General features: G+C 40.1%; 1 protein-coding gene across 1 annotated transcript in view; it reads right to left on the minus strand.

Annotated features, from left to right (window-relative positions):
* Positions 1-24,188, minus strand: part of UBE2D3 (ubiquitin conjugating enzyme E2 D3) — a gene marked incomplete in the record, with an annotated part of 343,032 nt that extends 318,844 nt beyond the window's left edge. Inside the window, 1 exon segment of the mRNA XM_053703501.1 lies at positions 23,328-24,188. Within this exon segment, the coding sequence (XP_053559476.1) occupies positions 23,328-23,351 (24 nt within the window).
* Between the last annotated feature and the right edge of the window lie 269 nt (positions 24,189-24,457).

The following is a 24,457-nucleotide window of genomic DNA, read 5'->3' on the forward strand; positions in this document are numbered from 1 at the left end:
GAACTTTATATAAATGCATAAAGTGCCAAACCATAGCTGGGGTGTCTTAAGTAATAAAAAACATGCTTACCAAAAAGACACCCATCCACATAAAGCAGATAACCGTTTCAGTACTGGTTTGGCTATGAGTAGAGGTAATGGTATATGAGAGTATATCGTTGATCTGAAAAGGGAGGTAGGAGATGAATCTCTACGACCGATAACAGAGAATCAATTAAATAGATCCCCATTAGGAAGACCATTGCATTCAATAGGTGATACTCCCTTCACATCCCTCTGACATTCACTGTACTCTGAGAGGAATCAGGCTTCAAAATGCTGAGAAGCGCATGTCAACGTAGAAATCTTAGCACAAACTTACTTCACATCCCCATAGGAGGCAAAGTTTGTAAAACTGAATTGTGGGTGTGGTGAGGGGTATATTTATAGGCATTTGAGGTTTGGGAAACTTTGCCCCTCCTGGTAGGATTGTATATCCCATACGTCACTAGCTCGTGGACTCTTGCCAATTACATGAAAGAAATACATATACACACGTGTGTGTGTGTGTGTGTGTGTGTGTATTAACAATATATGTATACACACATATACACACCTAATCTTTTAGGTAAAGGGAAATAAAAAACTAAAATAATATGGTTGCATAAGTGTCAACACCCTTTTATAACTGGGGATGTAGCCGTGTTCAGAATTAAGCAATCACATTCAAAATCAGTCAGTACAAACTTGCCATCATTTAAAATGCCTCTGATTAACCCCAAATAAAGATTAGCTGTTCTAGTAGGTCTTTCCTGACATTTTGTTAGTAACAACCTACAGCAAAAGCCATGGTCCGGAGAGAGCTTCTAAAGCATCAGAGGGATCCAATTGTTAAAAGGTATCAGTCAGGAGAAGGGTACAAAAGAATTTCCAAGATATTAGATATACCATGGAACACAGTGAAGACAGTCATCAAGTGAAGAAAATATGGTGCAACAATGACATTACCAAGAACTGGACGTCCCTCCAAAATTGGTGAAGACAAGAAAACTGGTCTGGGAGGCTGCAAAAAGGCCTACAGCAACATTAAAGGAGCTGCAGGAATATCTGGCAAGTACTGGCTGTGTGGTACATGTGACAACAATCGCCCGTATTCTTCATATGTCTGGGCTACGGGGTAGAGTGGCAAGACGGAAGCTTTTTCTTACAAAAAAAAAATAAATAAATAAAACAAACATCCAAGCCAGGCTAAATTTTGCAAATACACATCTGAAGTTCCCCAAAAGCATGTTGCAAAAGGTGTCCTGGTCTGAGGAAACCAAAGTTCAACTTTTTGGCCATAATTCCAAAAGATTTGTTTGGCTTAAAAAAACTGCACATCACCAAGAGAACACCATACCCACAGTGAAGCATGGTGGTGGCAGCATCATGCTTTGGGGCTGTTTTTCTTCAGCTGGAACTGGGGCCTTATTCAAGGTAGAGGGAATTATGAACAGTTCCAAATACCAGTCAATATTGGCACAAAACCTTCAGGCTTCTGCTAGAAAGCTGAACATGAAGAGGAACTTCATCTTTCAGCATGACAACGACCCAAAGCTGTGTGTTATTGTCTGTGATTTGGCGGTTCTGTGTTATGATTTTGATTGGTGGGTGGGGTATTTAGGGTACTTTTGCTGGGTCATATTCTATGCCTGCTGCATGTGACCAAGGCTCTGGTTTGGGACCAAAAAATTATGCTTTATATACATTAAAGTGGTGATTTTTGCATCTCTTGTGCTGGCTGTTTATGTGGTGGGTTACTACGGATCATCACAGAGAATCAATTAAATAGATCCCCATTAGGAAGAGCATTGCATTCAATAGGTGATACTCCCTTCACATCCCTGACATTCACTGTACTCTGAGAGGAATCAGGCTTCAAAATGCTGAGAAGCGCATGTCAACGTAGAAATCTTAGCACAAACTTACTTCACATCCCCATAGGAGGCAAAGTTTGTAAAACTGAATTGTGGGTGTGGTGAGGGGTGTATTTATAGGCATTTGAGGTTTGGGAAACTTTGCCCCTCCTGGTAGGATTGTATATCCCATACGTCACTAGCTCGTGGACTCTTGCCAATTACATGAAAGAAAACAGAATTTATGCTTACCTGATAAATTACTTTCTCCAACGGTGTGTCCGGTCCACGGCGTCATCCATTACTTGTGGGATATTCTCCTCCCCCACAGGGAAAGGCAAGGAGAGCACACAGCAAGAGCTGTCCATATAGTCCCTCCCAGGCTCCGCCCCCCCAGTCATTCGACCGACGGTTAGGAGAAAAAAAGGAGAAACTATAGGGTGCCGTGGTGACTGTAGTGTATAGAGAGAGAAATTTTTCAAACCGGATTAAAAAACCAGGGCGGGCCGTGGACCGGACACACCGTTGGAGAAAGTAATTTATCAGGTAAGCATAAATTCTGTTTTCTCCAACATTGGTGTGTCCGGTCCACGGCGTCATCCATTACTTGTGGGAACCAATACCAAAGCTTTAGGACACGGATGAAGGGAGGGAGCAAATCAGGTTACCTAAACAGAAGGCACCACGGCTTGCAAAACCTCTCTCCCAAAAACAGCCTCCGAAGAAGCAAAAATATCAAATTTGTAGAATTTGGCAAAAGTGTGCAGAGAAGACCAAGTTGCTGCCTCACATATCTGATCAACAGAAGCCTCGTTCTTGAAGGCCCATGTGGAAGCCACAGCCCTAGTAGAGTGAGCTGTGATTCGTTCAGGAGGCTGCCGTCCGGCAGTCTCATAAGCCAATCGGATAATGCTTTTCAGCCAGAAAGAAAGAGGTAGCAGTAGCTTTTTGTCCTCTCCTCTTACCAGAATAAACGACAAACAAAAAAGAAGTTTTGTCTGAAATCCTTTGTTGCTTCTAAATAGAACTTTAAAGCACGGACTACATCTAAATGGTGTAACAAATGTTCCTTCTTTGAAACTGGATTCGGACACAAAGAAGGGACAACTATTTCCTGGTTAATATTCTTGTTGGAAACAACTTTTGGAAGAAAACCAGGCTTGGTACGCAAAACAACCTTATCTGAATGGAACACCAGATAGGGTGGATCACACTGCAAAGCAGATAGTTCAGAAACTCTTCTAGCAGAAGAAATAGCAACCAAAAACAGAACTTTCCAAGATAGTAACTTGATATCTATGGAATGTAAGGGTTCAAATGGAACCCCTTGAAGAACTGAAAAAACTAAATTTAGACTCCAGGGAGGAGTCAAAGGTCTGTAAACAGGTTTGATTCTGACCAAAGCTTGTACATCTGGCACAGCTGTCAGTCGTCTGTGTAACAAGACAGATAAAGCAGATCTCTGTCCTTTTAGAGAACTCGCTGACAATCCCTTATCCAAACCTTCTTGTTAGAAAGGAGAGGATCCTGGGAATATTAATCCATGAGAATCCCTTGGATTCACACCAACAGATATATCCTTTCCATATTTTATGGTAAATCCTTCTAGTCACAGGTTTTCTGGCTTGGACCAGAGTATCACTGAATCTGAAAACCCGCGCTTGGATAAAATCAAGCGTTCAATTTCCAAGCAGTCAGCTGGAGAGAAACTAGATTTGGATGTTCGAATGGACCTTGCACTAGAAGATCCTGTCTCAAAGGTAGCTTCCATGGTGGAGCCGATGACATATTCGCCAGGTCTGCATACCAAGTCCTGCGTGGCCACGCAGGAGCTATCAGAATCACTGAGGCCTTCTCCTGTTTGATCCTGGCTACAAGCCTGGGAAGGAGAGGGAACGGTGGAAATGCATAAGCTAGGTTGAACGACCAAGGCGTCACTAATGCATCCACTAGAGTCGCCTTGGGATCCCTGGATCTGGACCCGTAGCAAGGAACCTTGAAGTTCTGACGAGACGCCATCAGATCCATGTCTGGAATGTCCCATAATTGAGTCAACTGGGCAAAAACCTCCGGGTGGAGTTCCCACTCCCCCGGATGGAAAGTCTGACGACTCAGATAATCCGCCTCCCAGTTGTCTACTCCTGGGATGTGAATTGCAGAGAGATGGCAGGAGTGATCCTCCGCCCATTTGATGATCTTGGATACCTCTCTCATCGCCAAGGAGCTCTTTGTTCCTCCCTGATGGTTGATGTAAGCTAAAGTCGTCATGTTGTCTGACTGGAATCTTATGAATCCGGCCTTCGCTAGTTGAGGCCAAGCCCGGAGAGCATTGAATATCGCTCTCAGTTCCAGGATGTTTATCGGGAGAAGAGACTCTTCCCGAGACCATAGACCCTGAGCTTTCAGGGAATCCCAGACCGCGCCCCAGCCTAATAGACTGGCGTCAGTCGTGACAATGACCCACTCTGGTCTGCGGAAGCTCATTCCCTGGGACAGGTGATCCTGTGACAACCACCAACGGAGTGAGTCTCTGGTCATCTGGTCTACTTGAATCTTAGGAGACAAGTCTGTATAGTCCCCATTCCACTGCTTGAGCATGCACAGTTGTAATGGTCTTAGATGAATTTGAGCAAAAGGAACTATGTCCATTGCTGCAACCATCAACCCTACTACCATGCACTGAGCTATGGAAGGCTGCAGAATAGAGTGAAGAACTTGAGAAGCATTTAGAAGCTTTGACTTTCTGACTTTTGTCAGGAAGATCTTCATTTTTAAAGAATCTATTATCGTTCCCAAGAAGGGAACTCTTGTCGACTGAGACAGGGAACTCTTTTCTACGTTCACCTTCCACCCGTGAGATCTGAGAAAGGCTAGAACAATGTCTGTATGAGCCTTTGCCTTGGAAAGAGACGACGTTTCGATTAGAATGTCGTCCAGATAAGGTGCCACTGCAATACCCCTTGGTCTTAGAACCTCTAGAAGGGACCCTAGCACCTTTGTGAAAATCCTTGGATGATCTTTGTGGATAGGAATATGTAGATACGCATCCTTTAAATCCACGGTAGTCATAAATTGACCCTCCTGGATTGTAGATAAAATTGTTCGAATGGTTTCCATTTGAACGATGGAACTCTGAGAAATTTGTTTAGAATTTTTAAATCCAGAATTGGTCTGAAAATTCCCTCTTTTTTGGGAACTACAAACAGATTTGAGTAAAACCCCCGACCTTGTTCCACAGTTGGAACTGGGTGTATCACTCCCATCTTTAACAGGTCTTCTACACAATGTAAGAATGCCTGTCTCTTTATTTGGTTTGAAGATAAGTTAGACATGTGGAACCTTCCCCTTGAGGGTAGTTCCTTGAACTCCAGAAGAAAACCCTGAGAGACTATTTCTAGTGTCCAGGGATCCTGAACATCTCTTGCCTAAGCCTGAGCAAAGAGAGAGAGTCTGCCCCCTACTAGATCCGGTCCGGGCTACCCCTTCATGCTGTTTTGGTAGCAGCAGCAGGCTTCTTGGCCTGTTTACCCTTGTTCCAGCCTTGCATTGATTTCCAAGCTGGTTTAGTCTGGGAAGCGTTACCCACTTGTCTAGAGGCTGCCGAGTTGGAAGCCGGTCCGTTCCTGAAATTGCGAATGGAACGAAAATTGGACTTATTCTTAGCCTTGAAAGGTTTATCTTGTGGGAGGGCATGGCCCTTTCCCTCAGTGATGTCTGAAATAATCTCTTTCAATTCTGGCCAAAAAAGGGTCTTACCTTTGAAAGGGGTATTAAGCAATTTTGTCTTGGAAGATACATCCGCCGACCAAGACTTTAGCCAGAGCGCTCTACGCGCCCCAATTGTAAACCCTGAATTTTTCGCCGCTAACCTCGCTAACTGCAAAGCGGTGTCTAAAATAAAGGAATTAGCTAACTTAAGTGCGTGAATTCTGTCCATGACTTCCTCATACGGAGTCTCCCTACTGAGCGACTTTTCCAGTTCCTCGAACCAGAACCACGCCGCTGTAGTGACAGGAATAATGCACGAAATAGGTTAAAGGAGGTAACCTTGCTGTACAAAAATCTTTTTAAGCAAACCCTCCAATTTTTTATCCATAGGATCTTTGAAAGCACAATTGTCCTCAATAGGAATGGTCGTGCGCTTGGCTAGAGTAGTAACTGCCCCCTCGACCTTAGGGACTGTTTGCCATGTGTCCTTCCTGGGGTCGACCATAGGGAACAATTTCTTAAATATAGGAGGAGGGACAAAAAGGTATGCCTGGCTTCTCCCACTCCTTATTCACTATGTCCGCCACCCGTTTAGGTATCGGAAAAGCATCAGGGTGCACCAGGACCTCAAGGAACTTGTCCATCTTGCACAATTTTTCTGGGTTGACCAGATTGTCACAATCATCCAGAGTAGATAGCACCTCCTTAAGTAATGCGTGGAGATGCTCTAATTTTGATTTAAATGTCACATCAGGTTCTGCCTGCTGAGAAATTCTTCCTGTATCAGAAATTTCCCCATCTGACAAACCCTCCCTCACTGCCACTTCAGATTGGTGTGAGGGTATGACAGAAAAATTATCATCAGCGCCCTCCTGCTCTACAGTGTTTAAAACAGAGCAATCGCGCTCTCTCTGAAATGCTGGCATTTTGGATAAAATATTAGCTATGGAGTTATCCATTACTGCCGTCAATTGCTGCATAGTAACAAGCATTGGCACGCTAGAAGTACTAGGGGTCGCCTGCGCGGGCATAACTGGTATAGACACAGAAGGAGATGATGTAGAACTATGTCTACTTCCTTCATCTGAGGAATCATCCTGGGCAACTTTACTATTTGTGACAGTACTGTCCTTACTTTGTTTGGACGCTATGGCACAATTATCACACATATTTGAAGGGGGAACCACATTGGCTACCATACATACAGAACATGATCTATCTGAAGGTACAGACATGTTAAACAGGCTTAAACTGGTTAATAAAGCACAAAAACCGTTTTAAAACAAAACCGTTACTGTCTCTTTAAATGTTAAACAGGGCACACTTTATTACTGAATATGTGAAAAACTATGAAGGAATTATCCAATCTTTACCAAATTTTCACCACAGTGTCTTAATGCATTCAAAGTATTGCACCCCAATTTTCAAGCTGTTAACCCTTAAAATGTGGAAACCGGAGCCGTTTTTAATTTTAACCCCCTTACAGTCCCAGCTACAGCCTTTGCTGCGACTTCACCAATCCCAGGGGGGTATATGATATCAAATGAAGCCTTCTAGGAACGTTTTTAGTGGATTCCAGACCCACACACATGCAGCTGCATGTACTGAACTCAAAATTAACTGCACAGTAATGGCGCGAAAATGAGGCTCTGCCTACTACAGAGAAAGGCCCTTCCTGACTGGGAAGGTGTCTTAACAAGTGCCTGGTGCTAAAAAACATTCCCCAATGTTATAAAAGTGTGAAATTCAACTTCAAACTGCATATAATACTTAAATAAAGCAATCGATTTAGCCCTTAAGAGTGTCTACCAGTGTATAGCCCATAATAAGCCCTTTATTCTGTTTGAGACTAAGAAAATGGCTTACCAATCCCCATGAGGGAAAATGACAGCCTTCCAGCATTACACAGTCTTGTTAGAAAAATGGCTAGTCATACCTTGAGCAGAAAAGTCTGCAAACTGTTCCCCCCAACTGAAGTTCTCTCATCTCAACAGTCCTGTGTGGGAACAGCAACTGATTTTAGTTGCTGTCTGCTAAAATCATAATCCTCTTATAAAAAGAACTCTTCATCTCTTTCTGTTTCAGAGTAAATAGTACATACCAGCACTATTTTAAAATAAACTCTTGATAGAAGAATAAAAAACTACAACTAAACACCACAAACTCCTCACCATCCCCGAGGAGATGCTACTTGTTCAGAGCGGCAAGGAGAATGACTGGGGGGGCGGAGCCTGGGAGGGACTATATGGACAGCTCTTGCTGTGTGCTCTCCTTGCCTTTCCCTGTGGGGGAGGAGAATATCCCACAAGTAATGGATGACACCGTGGACCGGACACACCAATGTTGGAGAAACACATATACACACACGTGTGTGTGTGTGTGTGTGTGTGTGTATTAATTAACAATATATTGCATTGTTTGGATTTTTGGCCGAGCACTGAGTTTTGGCACAAAACCTTCAGGCTTCTGCTAGAAAGCTGAACATGAAGAGGAACTTCATCTTTCAGCATGACAAAGCCCCAAAACATACGTCCAAATCAACAAAAGAATGACTTCACCAGAAGAAGATTAAACTTTTGGAATGGCCCAGTAAGAGCCCGGACCTGAATCCAATCGAAAATCAGTGGGGTGATCTTAAGTAGGCTGTGCACAAGAGATGCCCTCACAATCTGACGGATATGGAGTGTTCTTGCAAAAAAAAAAAAAAAAAAGGAGTAGAGCTGCAACAACTAATCGTCATAATCAATAATAATCGATTATGAAAATAGTTGTCAACGAATCTCCTAATCGTTTAGTTGGTTTGCAATTAGTTGGTCTGTGCACAACACCAGCTGCTTCGCTCCAATGAACTCCTGCACATGGTATTGTGTTTTATGGTTATGTCCTTAGCCTAAAGGACGTCTACTTTTCACTTTTTCAGGACAGTATAAGTTTACAACTACCCCTGGCTTATGTGCAAGCCAGATATAATAGTCATCATTTGGATTGTTTATATTAAATCTGGTGATTTGGAACTATGTTTTTCATGATATAGTGCCAAGCTTGTTGTTTACACCTTGCCCCTAGATTGATGGGAGTTATTTAAATTGATGTGCACTATTATGTTTGCACAATTATTAATGTATTGCTGATTATATGTACTGTATAAATAAATGTGTAAGACTTTGTCCTGTTATTGATATACAGTCCTTAACGCTTTTGATTTTGTTTTTTATTTTTTTTTATATTTGTAAAAAAATTTTGATAATATGTATCAGATTCAACCTTTATAAGTATATATTCGTTATTTTTAGAGCGGACTAGATATTTCCCCTAACCTTATAGCTGGTTATTTACCATTGCATATAGATATTCAAGATATTTTTATGTTAGAATGAAGTCAAGGGTTACTTTATTGAGAGGCCCCTTGCCAAGGTAGGAAACACTTAGCATTGGTGAAGAGCTAACCAAGATAAATATCCCACTTTGGTGAAATTGGCAAAACCCTACTTATACACCTCAACAGCCTTTTCTCTGCTGCAGGAAATATACCTGCAAACAGAGAGCCAGCCTTAGCAAGAAGCATGTGGACATGTTGAGATTTTTGTATTTCAATGCAAAGTTTCTGAAAGAGTGAATAACAGAATGTTATTAACAGTGATAGTCTAACTCTTTCTAGTTCTACCAGTTTGTGGTTTTGTTTTGTTTGATTATAAAACTGTGCTCTGCTGCTTAAAACTTGAACAGTTGTGTTAATGTAAAGTTTATATTTGTAACACTCATTATGTGGATTTTATTTAAAAACATAGAAAACTATTATTGATTCTCTTTTTATCCGATTAGTCGAAAAAAATAATCGGCCGATTAATCGATTATGAAAATAATCGTTAGTTAGTTGCAGCCCTAAAAAAGAGTGGGCAAAACTTGCCAAGTCAAGATGTGCCAGGCTGAAAAACTCACTCAAAAAGACTGAGTGCTGTAATAAAATCAAAGGGTGCTTCAAAAAAGTATTAGTTTAAGGGTGTGCACACTTATGCAACCATATTTTATTTTTTATATTTTTACTTCCCTCCACCTAAAAGATTTTAGTTTGTTTTGCAATTGAGTTGTACAGTTTATAGGTCACATTAAAAAGGTGGAAAAAGTTCTGAAATTATTTATCTTGGTCTCATTTTTTTACATCACAGAAACCTGCCATTTTAACAAGAGTGTGTAGACTTTACATACAGTGAAGAAAATATGATGTATACACACACACATATATATACACACATATATATATACATACACACATACATACACATATATATATACACACACACACATATATACATATATATATATATACACATATACACACATACACATATATACATATACATATATACATACATACACATATATACATATATACATATATATATACATATATACATATACACACATATATACACATACACACATATATACACATACACACATATATACACATACACACATATATACACATACACACATATACACACATATATACATATACACACATATATACATATACACACATATATACATACATATATATACACACACACACGGCACATCTTGACTTGGCAAGATTTGCCCACTCCAAATCTGTCAGAATGCAAGGGCATCTCCTATGCACAGCCCTCTTCAGATCACCCCACAGATTATGAATTGGATTCAGGTCTGGGCTCTGGCTGGGACATCCCAAACCTTTCATCTTCTTCTGGTGAAGCCATTCCTTTGTTGATTTGGATGTATGCTTTGGGTCGTTGTCATTAGATTAAGTTCCCCTTCATGTTCAGCTTTCTAGCAGAAGCCTGAAGGTTTTGTGCCAATATTGTCTGGTATTTGGAACTGTTCATTATTCCCTCTACCTTGACTAAGGCCCCAGTTCTAGCTGAAGAAAAACAGCCCCAAAGCATGATGCTGACACCACCATGCTTCACTGTGGGTATGGTATTCTTTTGATGATATGCAGTGTTGTTTTTGGGCCAAACATATCTTTTGGGATTATGGTCAAAAAGTTAAACTTTGGTTAAATCAGACCAGAACACCTTTTTCAACATGTTTTTGGGAAACTTCAGGTATGTTTTTGCAAAATTTAGCCTGGCTTGGATGTTTTTTTTTTTGTAAGAAAAGGCTTCCGTCTTGCCACTCTACCCCATAGCCCAGACACATGAAGAATACGGGCGATTGTTGTCACATGTACCACACAGCCAGTACTTGCCAGATATTCCTGCAGCTCCTTTAATGTTGCTGTAGGCCTCTTGGCAGCCTCCCAGACCAGTATTCTTCTCGTCTTTTCATCAATTTTGGAGGGACATCCAGTTCTTGGTAATGTCACTGTTGCACCATATTTTCTTCACTTGATGACCGTCTTCACTGTGTTCCATGGTATATCTAATGCCTTGGAAATTCTTTTGTACCCTTCTCCTGACCGATACCTTTTAACAATTAGATCCCTCTGATGCTTTAGAAGCTCTCTGCGGACCATGGCTTTTGCTGTAGGATGCAACTAACAAAATGTCAGGAAAGACCTACTAGAACAGCTGAACTTTATTTGGAGTTAATCAGAGGCACTTTAAAATACAGGTGTGTACCGACTCCTATTTAACATGATTTTGAATGTGATTGCTTAATTATGAACACAGCTACACCCTCAGTTATAAAAAGGGTGTTCACACTTATGCAACCATATTTTAGTTTTTAATTTTTAATTCCCTTTACCTAATAGATTTCAGTTTGATTTTCAATTTAGATGTACAGTTTATAGGTCACATTAAAAAGGTGGAAAAAGTTCTGAAATATAATTTATCTTTGTCTCATTTTTTTACATCACAGAAACCTGGCATTTTAACAGGGTGTGTAGACTGTGTGTATACACACACACTCCAATACGATAATTATTACATTCACCAAAAGCATTTTAAAATATCTTAATAAATTAGTACCAAAGAGTAACATATTGGAATGTGGCATTATTGGAATTATAATCAGAGTAAATCATAGTGTATGTTTATATACAGTGAGGGAAAAAAATATTTTATCCCCTGCTGATTTTGTACATTTGCCCACTGACAAATGATCAGTCTATAATTTCAATGGTAGGTTTATTTGAACAGTGAGACAGAACAAAAAGAGCCAGAAAACGCATTTAAAAAAAAAAAAGTTAAATTGATTTGCATTTTAATGAGTGAAATAAGTATTTGATTCCCTATTAATCAGCAAGATTTCTGGCTCACAGGTGTCTTATACAGGCAACATGCTGAGATTAGGAGCACTCTCTTAAAGGGAGTACTCCTAATCTCAGCTTGTTACCTTTATAAAAGACACCAGTCCACAGAAGCAATCAGATTCCAAACTCTCCACCATGGCCAAGACCAAAGAGCTGTCCAAGGATGTGAGGGACAAGATTGTAAACCTATGCAAGGCTGGAATGGGCTACAAGACCATTGACAAGCAGCTTGGTGAGTAGGTATCAACAGTTGGTGCGATTATTCGCAAATAGAAGATACAAAATAACTGTCAATCTCCCTCGGTCTGGGGCTCCATGAAAGACCTCCCCTCGTGGAGTTTCAAATCCCTCCTGAGATGTGTGCAAACCTGGTGACCAACTACACGAAACGTCTGACCAAAACAAGGGTTTTGCCACCAAATACTAAGTCATGGTGTGGGGGGGTGTATAAATACATACTATGATCTACTCAGATTATAATTTCCATAATGCCACATTCCAATATGTTATATACAAAACACGGAAGGAGACTGCACTCAGACTGGACTGGGTACACATTCTGTGACCCTGCAACAAGCACAGCCCTGGGTGCTCAAGGCTCATAGGGAAAATTACAAAACATACAAATTAACAGTTTGATGCTGTCGGCATTTGAGTTTAGTTTCCCTTTAAACCCCAAAAAAAAAAAAAAAAAAGACCCACCCTTTCAAAGTTAATCACCTGGTCTTTGAAACACTGTCTTGGGGTTTCCAGCTACATTTAAGGGATAGTATAGTCAAAATTAATCTTTTATGATTCAGATAGAACCTGCAATTTTAAGAAACTTTTTAATTTACTCCTATTATCAAATTTTCTTCGTTCTTTTGGTATCTATTTTAAAAAGCTAAAATGTAAGCTTAGAAGCCGGCCCATTATTGGTTCAGCACCTAGGTAGCGCTTGCTGATTGGTGTCTAAATGTAGCCATCCATTCAGCAAGCGATACCCAGGTTCTGAACCAAAAAAAAGGTCGGCTCCTCAGCTTACTTTCCAGCTTTTTAAACTAAAGATACCAAGAGAGCAAAGAAGAAATGATAATTGTTGTAAATTAGAAAGTTGCATGCAGTATCTGAATCGTGAAAAGTTATTTTTTACTAGACTATCCCTTTAAGCCATTGGTTTCTGGGGCTTCCCTTGGCAGTGCCTGTGCACTAGAGTCTAGGGCAGTGATGGTGAACCTTGGCACTCCAGATGTTTGAGAACTACATTTCTCATGATGCTTAGGCACGCTAAAGTCCAGTCAAGCATCATGAGAAATGTAGTTCTAAATACATGGAGTGCCAAGGTTCACCATTACTGGTCTAGGGCCTAGAACACCAAGGATGCAGGTTAAGTGCAATGGAGGAAGGGGCGTGATGAGCTGCAAAAGTGGAACCCTGATGACACGTGGCCGTCATCTGGGTTAAATTAAATATAAGTAAAACGGAATGTTTAAAACTATTCTCTATCTGAATCATGAAAGAAAAAAAAATGGGGTTTCATGTCCCTTTAAGGGTTAAATCTAGTGATTTAGATCCATTTTCAATTAACTACTCTGATAAATTATGGAAAAATTATGGGGGGGGGGGTTGGGGAATCTGTGTCCTCCACTAAAAATGTTGACAGCCATTGGCAATATAAAGAAGCCGAGTGGGGAGAATGTAATATTTTCTATTGTATCATCTGCCATCCAAAGCACAAATTAATTGCATAATCTAATATACATTTAATGGTATTTGCCCAATACAAAATTAAAGTGAATGTCAACTTTCAAGAATGAGTGCCCGGTTTTTTAAAAAAAAAACTATTAAAAACAGGGGAACTTTCATTTCACCCGTTTTGTTAAAATACTTACCTTTATCATCTTGAAGCGGAGAAGAGATTCCCCCTCCTGACGCTCGTCACTTCATACGTCAGCAATGACGAATCCGGCTTCCTCCAATCAAAAAGTGTTGCCTCAGGCAAGGATTCCCCGGGGCGGAAGCCGTGATTGGAGGATGCCGTATTCATCATTGCTGAAGTATGAAGTGACAAGCGGCAGGAGGGGAAATCGCTTCTCCAGCTTCAAGATGATAAAAAGGTAAGTATTTTAACAAAACGGGTGAAATGTAAACTTTGATGAAAGAAAGTGCCCCTGTTTTTAATAGTATTTTTAAAAACCGGGCACTCATTCTTGAAAGTTGACATACACTTTAAACACCCTCCTAAACAGGTCCTAGGTAAACAGTGTGTGTGTGTGTGTGTGTGTGTGTGAGAGATACAGACAAAATGTATTTCAGCCGTTTCCGCGCTTGTATTTCAGTTTTATCTAATAGTAATTTTTATTTTTTTAAAGAAAACTCTAAATGTATTCCTTGGCATCCTCTGATTCAGGAAAGACCAAATGTATATATTTGTTCATTGTTTTTGTTATTTTACTGTATTATCTGAAGCTATGTCTAAAATGACATGACCCTAAAAATTAATTTTACATTACACAAACCAAAAAATTACATACAAATATAGCAATCGTAAGACAAATGGTTGTAAAAGTTTATCTCTAATTCCTTTTGCTCAGAAATGGCAGACATGCATGGCTTTGCCATTGATTTTTTTGTAATTAGACTGCTAATTGCAGCTGTGCACCACACCTCTGGAATTACTGGCATTGAAGGGGTTAACCAGTTAGCTGTTAAGGGTAAAATGTATTGTAGTGCAGTGAACACCCTCTCACCTGACAACTTCCACCTCTGATCACTCCCAAACAGCTCTTTCCTCCTCCCCCCCCCCATCATTTTTCAACATCTTAGGTAGTAGCTGTCTGTCAGTATGCAGTTAGGCTTTTGTTTATTATTTATTTTCTGTATTGTAGTGATCAAACCTAACCATCCCACACCTCCCTCAGAAGTAGCTCTCTTTATTTATTATTTTTGCAGTGCCCCCCACTCCCCCCTTTGTGCAATCTTATTGTAGGGCTCTCTGCCGCTCTAATATATCTTTTTTAGTAGTGTAGCAACCATCCCTTCTCTCATTGAAAAAATGTTTCTGTAGTGTAGAGAACTCTACCCTCCCTCCAGCGATGGATGGACCCACCTCTATCCTTTTCTCCAAAAACTTCAATACACAGTTATACACTGTATCCGCAATCTGGCTTCATATAGAAAGCGAGCACGATCAGTGCCACCTTACTATATGAAGGCAGAGGCCTTCTGCCCCCAGCTACAGTCTACCCTGTTTATGCTGACAGTGGGGACCACAGCATGCGTTATTGTTGCACGTAGGTACTACGTCAACACAGTATGCTGGGCAAAGAATTGTGTGACACAGTACCTACATACAATTGGCATAATGGATTAAACATCCTAATTGACAAAAAATGACATGCTCTAATTTGTTAGAGCATGTAATTTTAAGACTATTGACCCTACACTGCTGGTCCAAAGTAGAAACTGCCACTGATCAAAACAGCAGCACTAGTCACATGGTTCAGTTACGGAACTATCACTGATGATTGGATCAGCAGTCCACTGCTGGTCCCAAGCAGTACTGTGTGTGTAAGAACTTTGCGGGGGTTAAACACAGTAGTGTAAGGTCGATAGTTTAGGGATGTGCATTTGGACTATTGTTAATGAAACAAATGAGAAATTGTCACAGCTATATTCATTGGTTTCATAACAAATAGTATTAATGCACATAAGTAGTCTTTAAATTACATGCTTTCAAAAATTATAGGACACTATTTTTCGACAATTATGTCCCTTTAAAGACAAAAGACCTGATATCCCCTAAATGTAGAAACCAAAACTGGTAATTTAGCAAATAGTGTATAAAAGACAGTGGCATGTGTCAAAACTCCATGGAGGCTTTTAGGGTTCTTTAAAAGTTTCTCAATTCATTACACACACACACACCTTGTCCCTAGAATTTCTAACACCATTTCCAGGTCCCTTAAGAGGTAATTACATGTGCACTGTTTTTAGCATTGATTCAAAGTGCTGCAGCCCACACGGCACTGAGAATACAATGGAAACCAAATATTAAACTTACCATTTTGCATTCAATACGTTTTATATTTGGTAATTATATAGTGCTCAAAAGAATACATGTTATTGTGTATTTAAAAAGTGCCAAGAATGGATCTGATCTAAACAAAGCTGGACATTGAAGAGTTTCAACATATATTAAAGGGACAGTCTACACCAGAATTTGTATGGTTTTAAAAGATAGATAATCCCCCTTTATTACCCATTCCCCAGTTTTGCATAACCAACAGTTATATTAATACCCTTTCTACCTCGGGGATTCTCTTGTATCTAAGCCTGTGCAAACTGCCCCTTTATTTCAGTTCTTTTGACACACTTGCAGTTTAGCCAATTAGTGCCTGCTCCCAGATAACTTCAAGTGCATGAGCACAGTGTTATCTATATGAAATACATGAACTAACACCCTCTAGTGGTGAAAAACTGTTAAAATGCATTCTGAAAAGAGGTGGCCTTCAAGGTCTAAGAAATTAGCATATTAATGAACCTTCTAGGTTAAGCTTTCAACTAAGAATACCAAGAGAAAAAAGCAAAAATTGGTGATAAAAGTAAATTGGAACATTGTTTAAAATTACATTCTCTATCTGAATCATAAAAGTTTATTTTGGCCTAGACTGTCCCCTTAATATACTTTTTACCTCTGATTACCTTGTATCTATCTATGCATTGTCTGACAGCCACCTGATCACATGACTATTATCTATTGACTGGCATTTTAGCCAGTTAGTACTGTGTTGTGCTCACTCTTTAATAACTCTACGGACATGAGCACAATGTTATCTATATGGCCCACATGACCTAGCAGTCACATGTTGTGAAAAGCAAATAATAAAGCATGTGATATAAGGTTGTGCGTTTGTAGTGGCATAGAAACAGGCAGAAATTTAGAGGTTTAAAGTGAAGGTAAACTGAGGAATGAAAGCCCGGTTTTTAAAAATACTATTAAGAACATGGGCACTTCATCAAAGTTAAGAAAGCAGCCGTTTTGTTTAAAAACTTACCTTTCTTCTTTTCACAGCCAGAGCAGCTTCCCACACCCGGAGATCCTCTTCACACGTCAGCAATGACTAATCCGGCTTCTTCCAATCACAGCATGGCCTCAGGCAATGACTCCCCTGGGGGGAATGCTGTGATTGGAGGAAGCCAGATTAGTCATTGCTGACGTGTGAAGAGAGGATCACCGGGTGGGGGAAGCTGCTCCGGCTGTGAAAAGAAAGGTAAGTTTTTAAACAAAAAGGCTGCTTTCTAAACTTTGATGAATGAAGTGCCCCTGTTTTTAATAGTATTTTTAAAAACCGGGCTCTCATTCATCAAAGTTTACCTTCACTTTAAATGTTATTAAGACTCTGTTCTGGGTCCTCTACTTTATCTATACTTCCTCACCGCCAAGGCAGAACATAGTGCGATCTTATCGCAGAAACTGGAGCCTGCCTGCAGAAAGAATGGGCAGGTCCGTTAAGCAGAATTTTCTTCAACGGGATTTTTTTTTTTTTTCCTGGCTAGTGCAGTGCTTTTAAATTGACAACCGGCACATTTTTAGGGCAGTACTTTATCAATTTTCAGGAGCAGAGCAGCCAATAATTGCACTTTTTAGATGCAATATTATTGTTACTTTTAGCCGCCAGAACAGCTTCCTTTCACACTATCTACTCTGTGACTGACTGCGAGGTAACTGTGCTAGCTTTCTATTACTGCAGCTGTTTGAAACTCTGTTCCCTACTACTGTGTCGGCTTATCGTGTCTGTGTAGGTGGTGTTGACTTGAGCAGTGAGTGCACTAATTCGGTATTATTGTTTAAAATAAATGTCAGTGTTGAATAGTGTTTTTACTAAGTGGGCACTGGGGCAGGCAGGAATAATAATACTAATAATACTAATACTACTAATAGCTGGGGATGAAAGGGAGGCACTTATCAGTGTCACATGTACTGCGTGCTTTCAAAAACGGCAATAACAAATTCTGGTTTTCAAGAATGTCATTCTGTAATATTGCCATTATGAAGTCTGTTTTGAAAGCACGCAGTACATGCGACACTGAGAAGTGCCTCCCTTTTATCCCCAGCCTGAGCCGCTTAAAATTAACTACGTGCCTGCCTGCCCCAGTGCCCACTCAGTACGCTTTAAATAAATGGGCATGGGCTTGACTTTATGTACACTACCCACAGTAATAATAAAACCAGTATGGTGGGGTATATGTGAAAGTATGTTTATATAATATAATTGCAGGGGGTATGCATAAAGAGACCAGGGTGATATGATATGCGGGGGGGGGGAAGGAGATATATATATATATATATATACATACACACACACACGATTTAAAACAATTTTATTTCAAAATGACATGCAGAAAAATTTTTGATGCAAAAAAATCTCACCACAGAAAGTAAAAAAAGTTCTGCTTCTGGGTTCCACACTAGGTAAACTTATCAGTAGCTATGGCTTAAACTATCACCTCTATGCTGATGATACCCAGATCTACCTAACCACCCCTGCACTCTCTCCTCTTGTCGTTTCTTGAATCAGTGTCCGTTTATCTGGCATTTCTTCTTGGATGACCTCTCACCACCTAAAAAAACAACATGTCCAAGACCAAACTCCTAATCCCCCCTCTAATTCTACCCCAGTTTCTAACTTTTCAATCACTGTTGGTGACACCACTATCTCCCCATCACCCCAAGTCCGCTGGCTAGGAGTTACACTTGACTCCAATCTATCCTTCATACCTTACATCCAATTGCTCTCTTCATCCTGTAACAACCACCTATGCAATATCTCCAAAATGTGTCAGTTTCTAAATGCTTAAAGGGACACTGAACCCAAATTTTTACTTTGGTGATTCAAATAGAGCATGCAATTTAAAGCAACTTTCTAATTTACTCCCATTATCAATTTTTCTTCGTTCTCTTGCTATCTTAATTTGAAAAAGCCATCTAAGCTAAGGAACCAGCCAATTTTTTGTTCAGTATGATGGACAGCTCTTGTTTATTAGTGGGTGAATTTAACCCTCAATCAGCAAGAATAACCCAGGTTCATCAAAAATGGGCCGGCATCTAAACTTACATTCTTGCTTTTTAAATAAAGAAACCAAGAGAATTTGTTTACAGAAAGGGTGGTGGATTCATGGAATAAACTTCCATTTGAGGTGTTAAACACAGACTAAAGGAATTCAAAAATGCCTGGGACATGCATAAGGCTATCCTAAGGAAAAAGTAACATGTAATATGGGTAGACTTGATGGGCCTTTATGGTTCTTATCTACCGTCAAATTCTATGTATCTAACAGATATACTCCAGCCCACCCCCTAAGATCCAACAATGACCTGCTCCTTGCATCTACCACCATCACCTCCTCCCATGCTACAGGACTTATGTTGTGCGGCACCAACCATCTGGAACGCACTTCTTTGAGCTGTCAGACTTTCCCCTAACCTTTCCTCTTACAAAGGACCATAATGCACTTATATTGTTTAACACTATTAGTATACGTTTACTGTTATGCATTAAAGGGACACTGTACCCAAAAACTTAATTTTAGTGATTCAGATTGAGCATGAAATTTTATGCAAATTTCGAATTTACTCCTATTATCAAATTTTCTTCATTCTCTTGGTATCTTTATATGAAATGCAAGAATGTAAGTTTAGATGCCGGCCAATTTTTGGTGAACAATCTGTGCTGTCCTTGCTGATTGGTGGATAAATTCATCCACCAATAAAAAAGTGCTGTCCAGAGTACTGAAACCAAAAAAAACAAAAACTTAGATGCCTTTTTCAAATAATGATAGCAAGAGAACGAAGGAAAATTGATAATAGGAGTAAATTAGAAAGTTGAATGCTTTCTGAATTACAAATGAACAAATTTGGATTCAGTGTCCATTTAAGTCCCTTTGTAATTGCGCATGCACTAGCCCTTACGTGCACGCCTCACCCATGCACGGCATCCTTTTGCGCATGCGTAGTGATTTGTATACAGCTGACGCGTACAGCACGGACAGTAATTAAAAAGTAATGTCCACAAATAAAAATGTGCTCACAGTGGCAGAAAAGCTTCCTTCTTATTTTACTGGCACAAGTAATATGGGATAAAGCTCAATGAGAGCATTTGTGCACCGGGCTTGTCCTCAAATAGAAAAGGATATGAGCTCCCAAATTTGCATATTTCACGGCCTTAGATATTCTAATCCTCTGGATGCAGCAGGACAAACCCTTAGGATTCTTATGCTCCGTATTGCAAAAGGTTCACAGAACACCAAAACAATTACACGCAGTTCTTCTGACAGTTCTACTGTGAGGAGCATTGTAATACGCTTCTCACAATAGAACTGACCGCACAACCAATGAGAAGCATGGGATCGCAGCATCACGCACAGCAGAGCCGCAATCCCATGCTGAAGGAGAGGTGACGTCACGGCTAATAGCATGTATGCGTTCTACATGGAGTGGGCAACAGGAGCGCGCATAGCCAGAGCAGCCGAACGTATTCACAAAAAAACATTTGGGCTTGGCAAGTTAATAAAATAGAGCGTTCATCTAGAAAAAAAAATTATTATTCCATTAGGTTAAAGGGACACTGAACCCAAATTTTTTTCTTTCATGATTCAGATAGAGCATGCAATTTTAAGCAACTTTCTAATTTACTCCTATTATCAAATGTTCTTCCTTCTCTTGGTATTTTTAATTGAAAAGCAATGTTAGTTTAGATGCCGGCCCATTTTTTATGAACAACCTGGGTTGTTCTTGCTGATTGGTGGATAAATTCATCTACCAATAAACAAGTGTTGTCCATCGGTCTGGACTTTATTTTTCAAATAAAGATAGCAAGAGAACAAAGAAAAATTGATAAAAAGGAGTAAATTAGAAAGTTTAAAATTGCATGCTCTATCTGAATCATGAAAGAAAAAATATGGGTTCAGTATCCCTTTAACAAAGCTCATTAGGGATACAAGACATGTTCGCAAAATGCTACATCCAATAGAGGGGAGAAAAAAAAAAAAAAAAAAAGTGTATAATGTCCCTTTAGACACTCCCTAAAGACCTTTTTGTTCAGGGAAGCCTATCTCCAAATCAGTAACAAACTAATTCCACTTGCCTAATAGCTGCCCTTATCTAACTCCACACCATCATCATTCCCACCTTTGCAGTCCCCACCTCCTGTTACTCACCCTTCTACCAATCTAGATTGTAAGTTCCCACGGGAACATGGCCCTCAATTCTCCCTATATTTGTTAAAAACTTTGGTGTCTTTTATAGTGTACTTTTATCTTTGTACCCATGGACAGCGCTGTGGAATCTGTTGGCGCATAAATAAATACAACAATGTTTGTTGTGCAAAGCTGGGGAATGGGTAGTAAAGGCATTATCTATATTTTAAACCAATAACAATTTTGGTTTATACTGTCATAAAAAGACAAAAGAGTTGACATCTTTTCTCGCCATCCATTAGCATCCCAAAACAAAATCCTGAATGGTGTCTCCCCTTCAATAAGTGCCAGGATTAAACAGTTTTAATAGAAGTAATCGGGAGGACCTTTAAAAGGAAAAAACACATCCATCTCAGACAAAATTTTAGGAGCATGTGCAACTGGGAATTTTTCCACCGACAAGTAAATAAAAATATTACATCTTGACAATTCCAGGCAAGCTGATGCTAAAATATTCTCAAAATTCATTGCTGCTTTGTTATTTAAGAACCGATTTAATAATTATGAAGTTTCAAAACAATTCTCACATTGGCACATTTCTTAAAACAAATGTCTCCATATAGAGTACAATCAGCTATACTAAATTAATATAGTGTTGAAACGAACTCACAGATGTAAATTCACAAACAGGATGTAAAATATATTCCTCACAAGTGCAGGAAGCCACTTTGAAATAAAGCAGAACTAAAATAAAAAAAAAAAGTTACTCTAAACTTAAATCACAATGTGTTCCATTTTAAATACAAATATGAATTAAAACCACTTCATTTTCAAAACAGGTACAAAATTACAATACAAGCCCTCAAATATCAAACAGACCCAAAAGAACAAAATGTAAGCAAAAATTCCAATCTAGTTTACTATAGTAAACACTATACATTGAAAACAGCTGCCATGTCTCCCCACCAAGTTACAGGGGAATATTATATTTCTTACTAGTAGTGCCAAGTACCTTGGGGAGGGGGGGGGGCACATGTAAGCAACAAATGTATCAAAAACATAGTTCTTGTTTTCAAAATACAAACATCCTAGCTCATGTTTCATCATACTGATAAAAGTATAGGTTCTAAGGTGTCACCACTAGGCCTTGGAACTAGCACTAGATACAATATTTAGTAGCTTCTACTTCCTGAATATACTTTTAGATCACATTCAGAACTTCACAGACTCCTGTGTTTAATAAACTATTGCCAAGTTGCTGGGCAAAAAAAAAAAAAAGTTGCCTCCAGGGCAATATTAAAGCTGCATCAGTACTACATAAACACAAGTGAAATCCGATCTGTCTTAAATGAAAGCATTTAAAATTACATTAAGAAAAGAGCAATACTGTCACCCTGCCCCTGTTAATATTAAACCAGTAACCTGTCACAAGTTTGAGAAACTGAAACGGGTGCTAAAGGGGTCGTCTAAGGTGTCCATTATAAAGTTCTCGAATGTATTAAGTATGAGGTGGCAAAAGGCGATATACGAGATCTCCCACTCGTGGTTATGACATTTTAATTAAACCTCACAGGCTGTCATAAATGACCTAGAATAAGCCACACACCATGGTATCACGTACAGACAACACCCAAGTGTTTTAGTTGTGCAACAACAAATGCGTCGGGCCTCAGCAAACCGAACAAAAGAGACAAGATCCCATCCGAGGTGTGTGCCATTATAGCTTCACGTGTGGACGACATAAAAAAGTGGGAGCCACTCTAAATCATATAACTGTGCGCGGCAGTAGTGCGGCCCGGTAAGAGAGACAACCAGCGCCATCTTATACTGCGGGATGAACAGGGGAGGGGAAGCCCACGCGTGGGTCTATGTGGACGGATAATTTTACGCTGCCGTCGCCTACTTCTTTTTAACACCGGAGACAATATAGAGTATATGACACCACAAAATAGATAACATACTACCTACTAGGTATAGCAGTATGTGACTGTCATGTATTGCGTACAGTGCGCCGCTGGAAGAGAATAGTTTACCTGTAGATAAAGTGTTACATATATATATATATATATATATATAAAAAAAAGAGTTCAGAAATATAAACATAACATATGAAGGCATAATATAACGTTTCACACGCTTAGTGTTAGAATACATATATGAAAACCAACATAATTTCATAGTGTTATGTATTTAGAGCACCTCAGGCCCTTGTCATGTACGTACTAACAGACACATGAGGCCCAAACTTAGGCTACAGAAATACAATCATGCGCGTGCAAGGTTTTAAGAAGGACACGATAAATCTAGTGGTACACACGAGCATTACTCACCTTGTGAATCCGTTTCAGCGCCATATTCCTGTTGCAAGTGCCGGTGCCGGGCGGGCGTTCGGGTGAGCTGGGCGGAGGAGAAGGGAGGCGGAGGAAGAGGAGGTGCCAAGGGGGGCCCTACACACAATATCCGGGACACGCTACAGCCCAGAGACGCCCACAAAAGCGCCACGGGGGAGGAAAAGTGGGTGGTGTGAATAATCACTCAGTGACCCGGTCGGGCGTCACCTTCTTCGTTTGTATGCCCCACCCCCCGGGTGTCGCGCGCCCAGTCCTAGTGTTCGGAACCTCTAGCGCTCGCTCAATCTCTTGCAACGTCACACCAGCTGCCCTCTGTAACTGCCAAAACGCGTTTTTCCCCAGTCAATTTCTATAGCGCTTCCCTTCCACGCCACCGGCTCAGGTTCAGTCTGCGTGCAGATTACGTGCGCGCTGTCATATCTGATTATCCAGAGTTAGATGGATGGACGTGCTCGTGTACTAACTAAACTAAAAGGAATGTACTTATAGTTTGACTGGTAGTTCAATGCAATATACTGAATAAGATGGCGATGTATGCGGGAAAGTGATGCAAGGCTTAGTGTGAACGAGCGGAAACTGGTACAAATTTGTTGAAAAGCAGCTTCTTGTGTATTTAGCCACAGCGGACGTGACAGGTGCAGTTCAATACATATTCAATACAAAAATAACAATATTAGCTTTTTCGAGATATAATTTTAAAACGGCTCGCGTCCGTACATCATAAATTAGATTTTGTAAAACACGGCCGCTCACTTATGATAGCAGCATACGGTTATACATCAGGAATTTAACAGTGATGCTGTCAGTGTAAGGGCGCGCGACTCCCACTCTATACGTCAACTGACGAGGGATGGGATAGAGAAGCGCGTGAGGGGGCGAGGAGTTGAGTGCTTAGGAATGGAAGGGGTGGTACAGTAGTGACGTTTCTGCTGTGTCAACGATTGCTGTGGCAGGGCGGGTGGCCTGGCAACCTGGATGCAAATGGCGGGAGGATGACACTTGTGTCACTGACAACGACATGGTTTCTTTCTACATATGTTTTTATTGCTAGTAGGGTAAGAAGTATTTATAGCCCTCTAATGTAGATAGCCTGTGTCATTGAGTCATGG

The sequence above is a fragment of the Bombina bombina genome, chromosome 2, assembly GCF_027579735.1.
Source record: "Bombina bombina isolate aBomBom1 chromosome 2, aBomBom1.pri, whole genome shotgun sequence".
NCBI classification, from domain to species: Eukaryota; Metazoa; Chordata; class Amphibia; order Anura; family Bombinatoridae; genus Bombina; species Bombina bombina.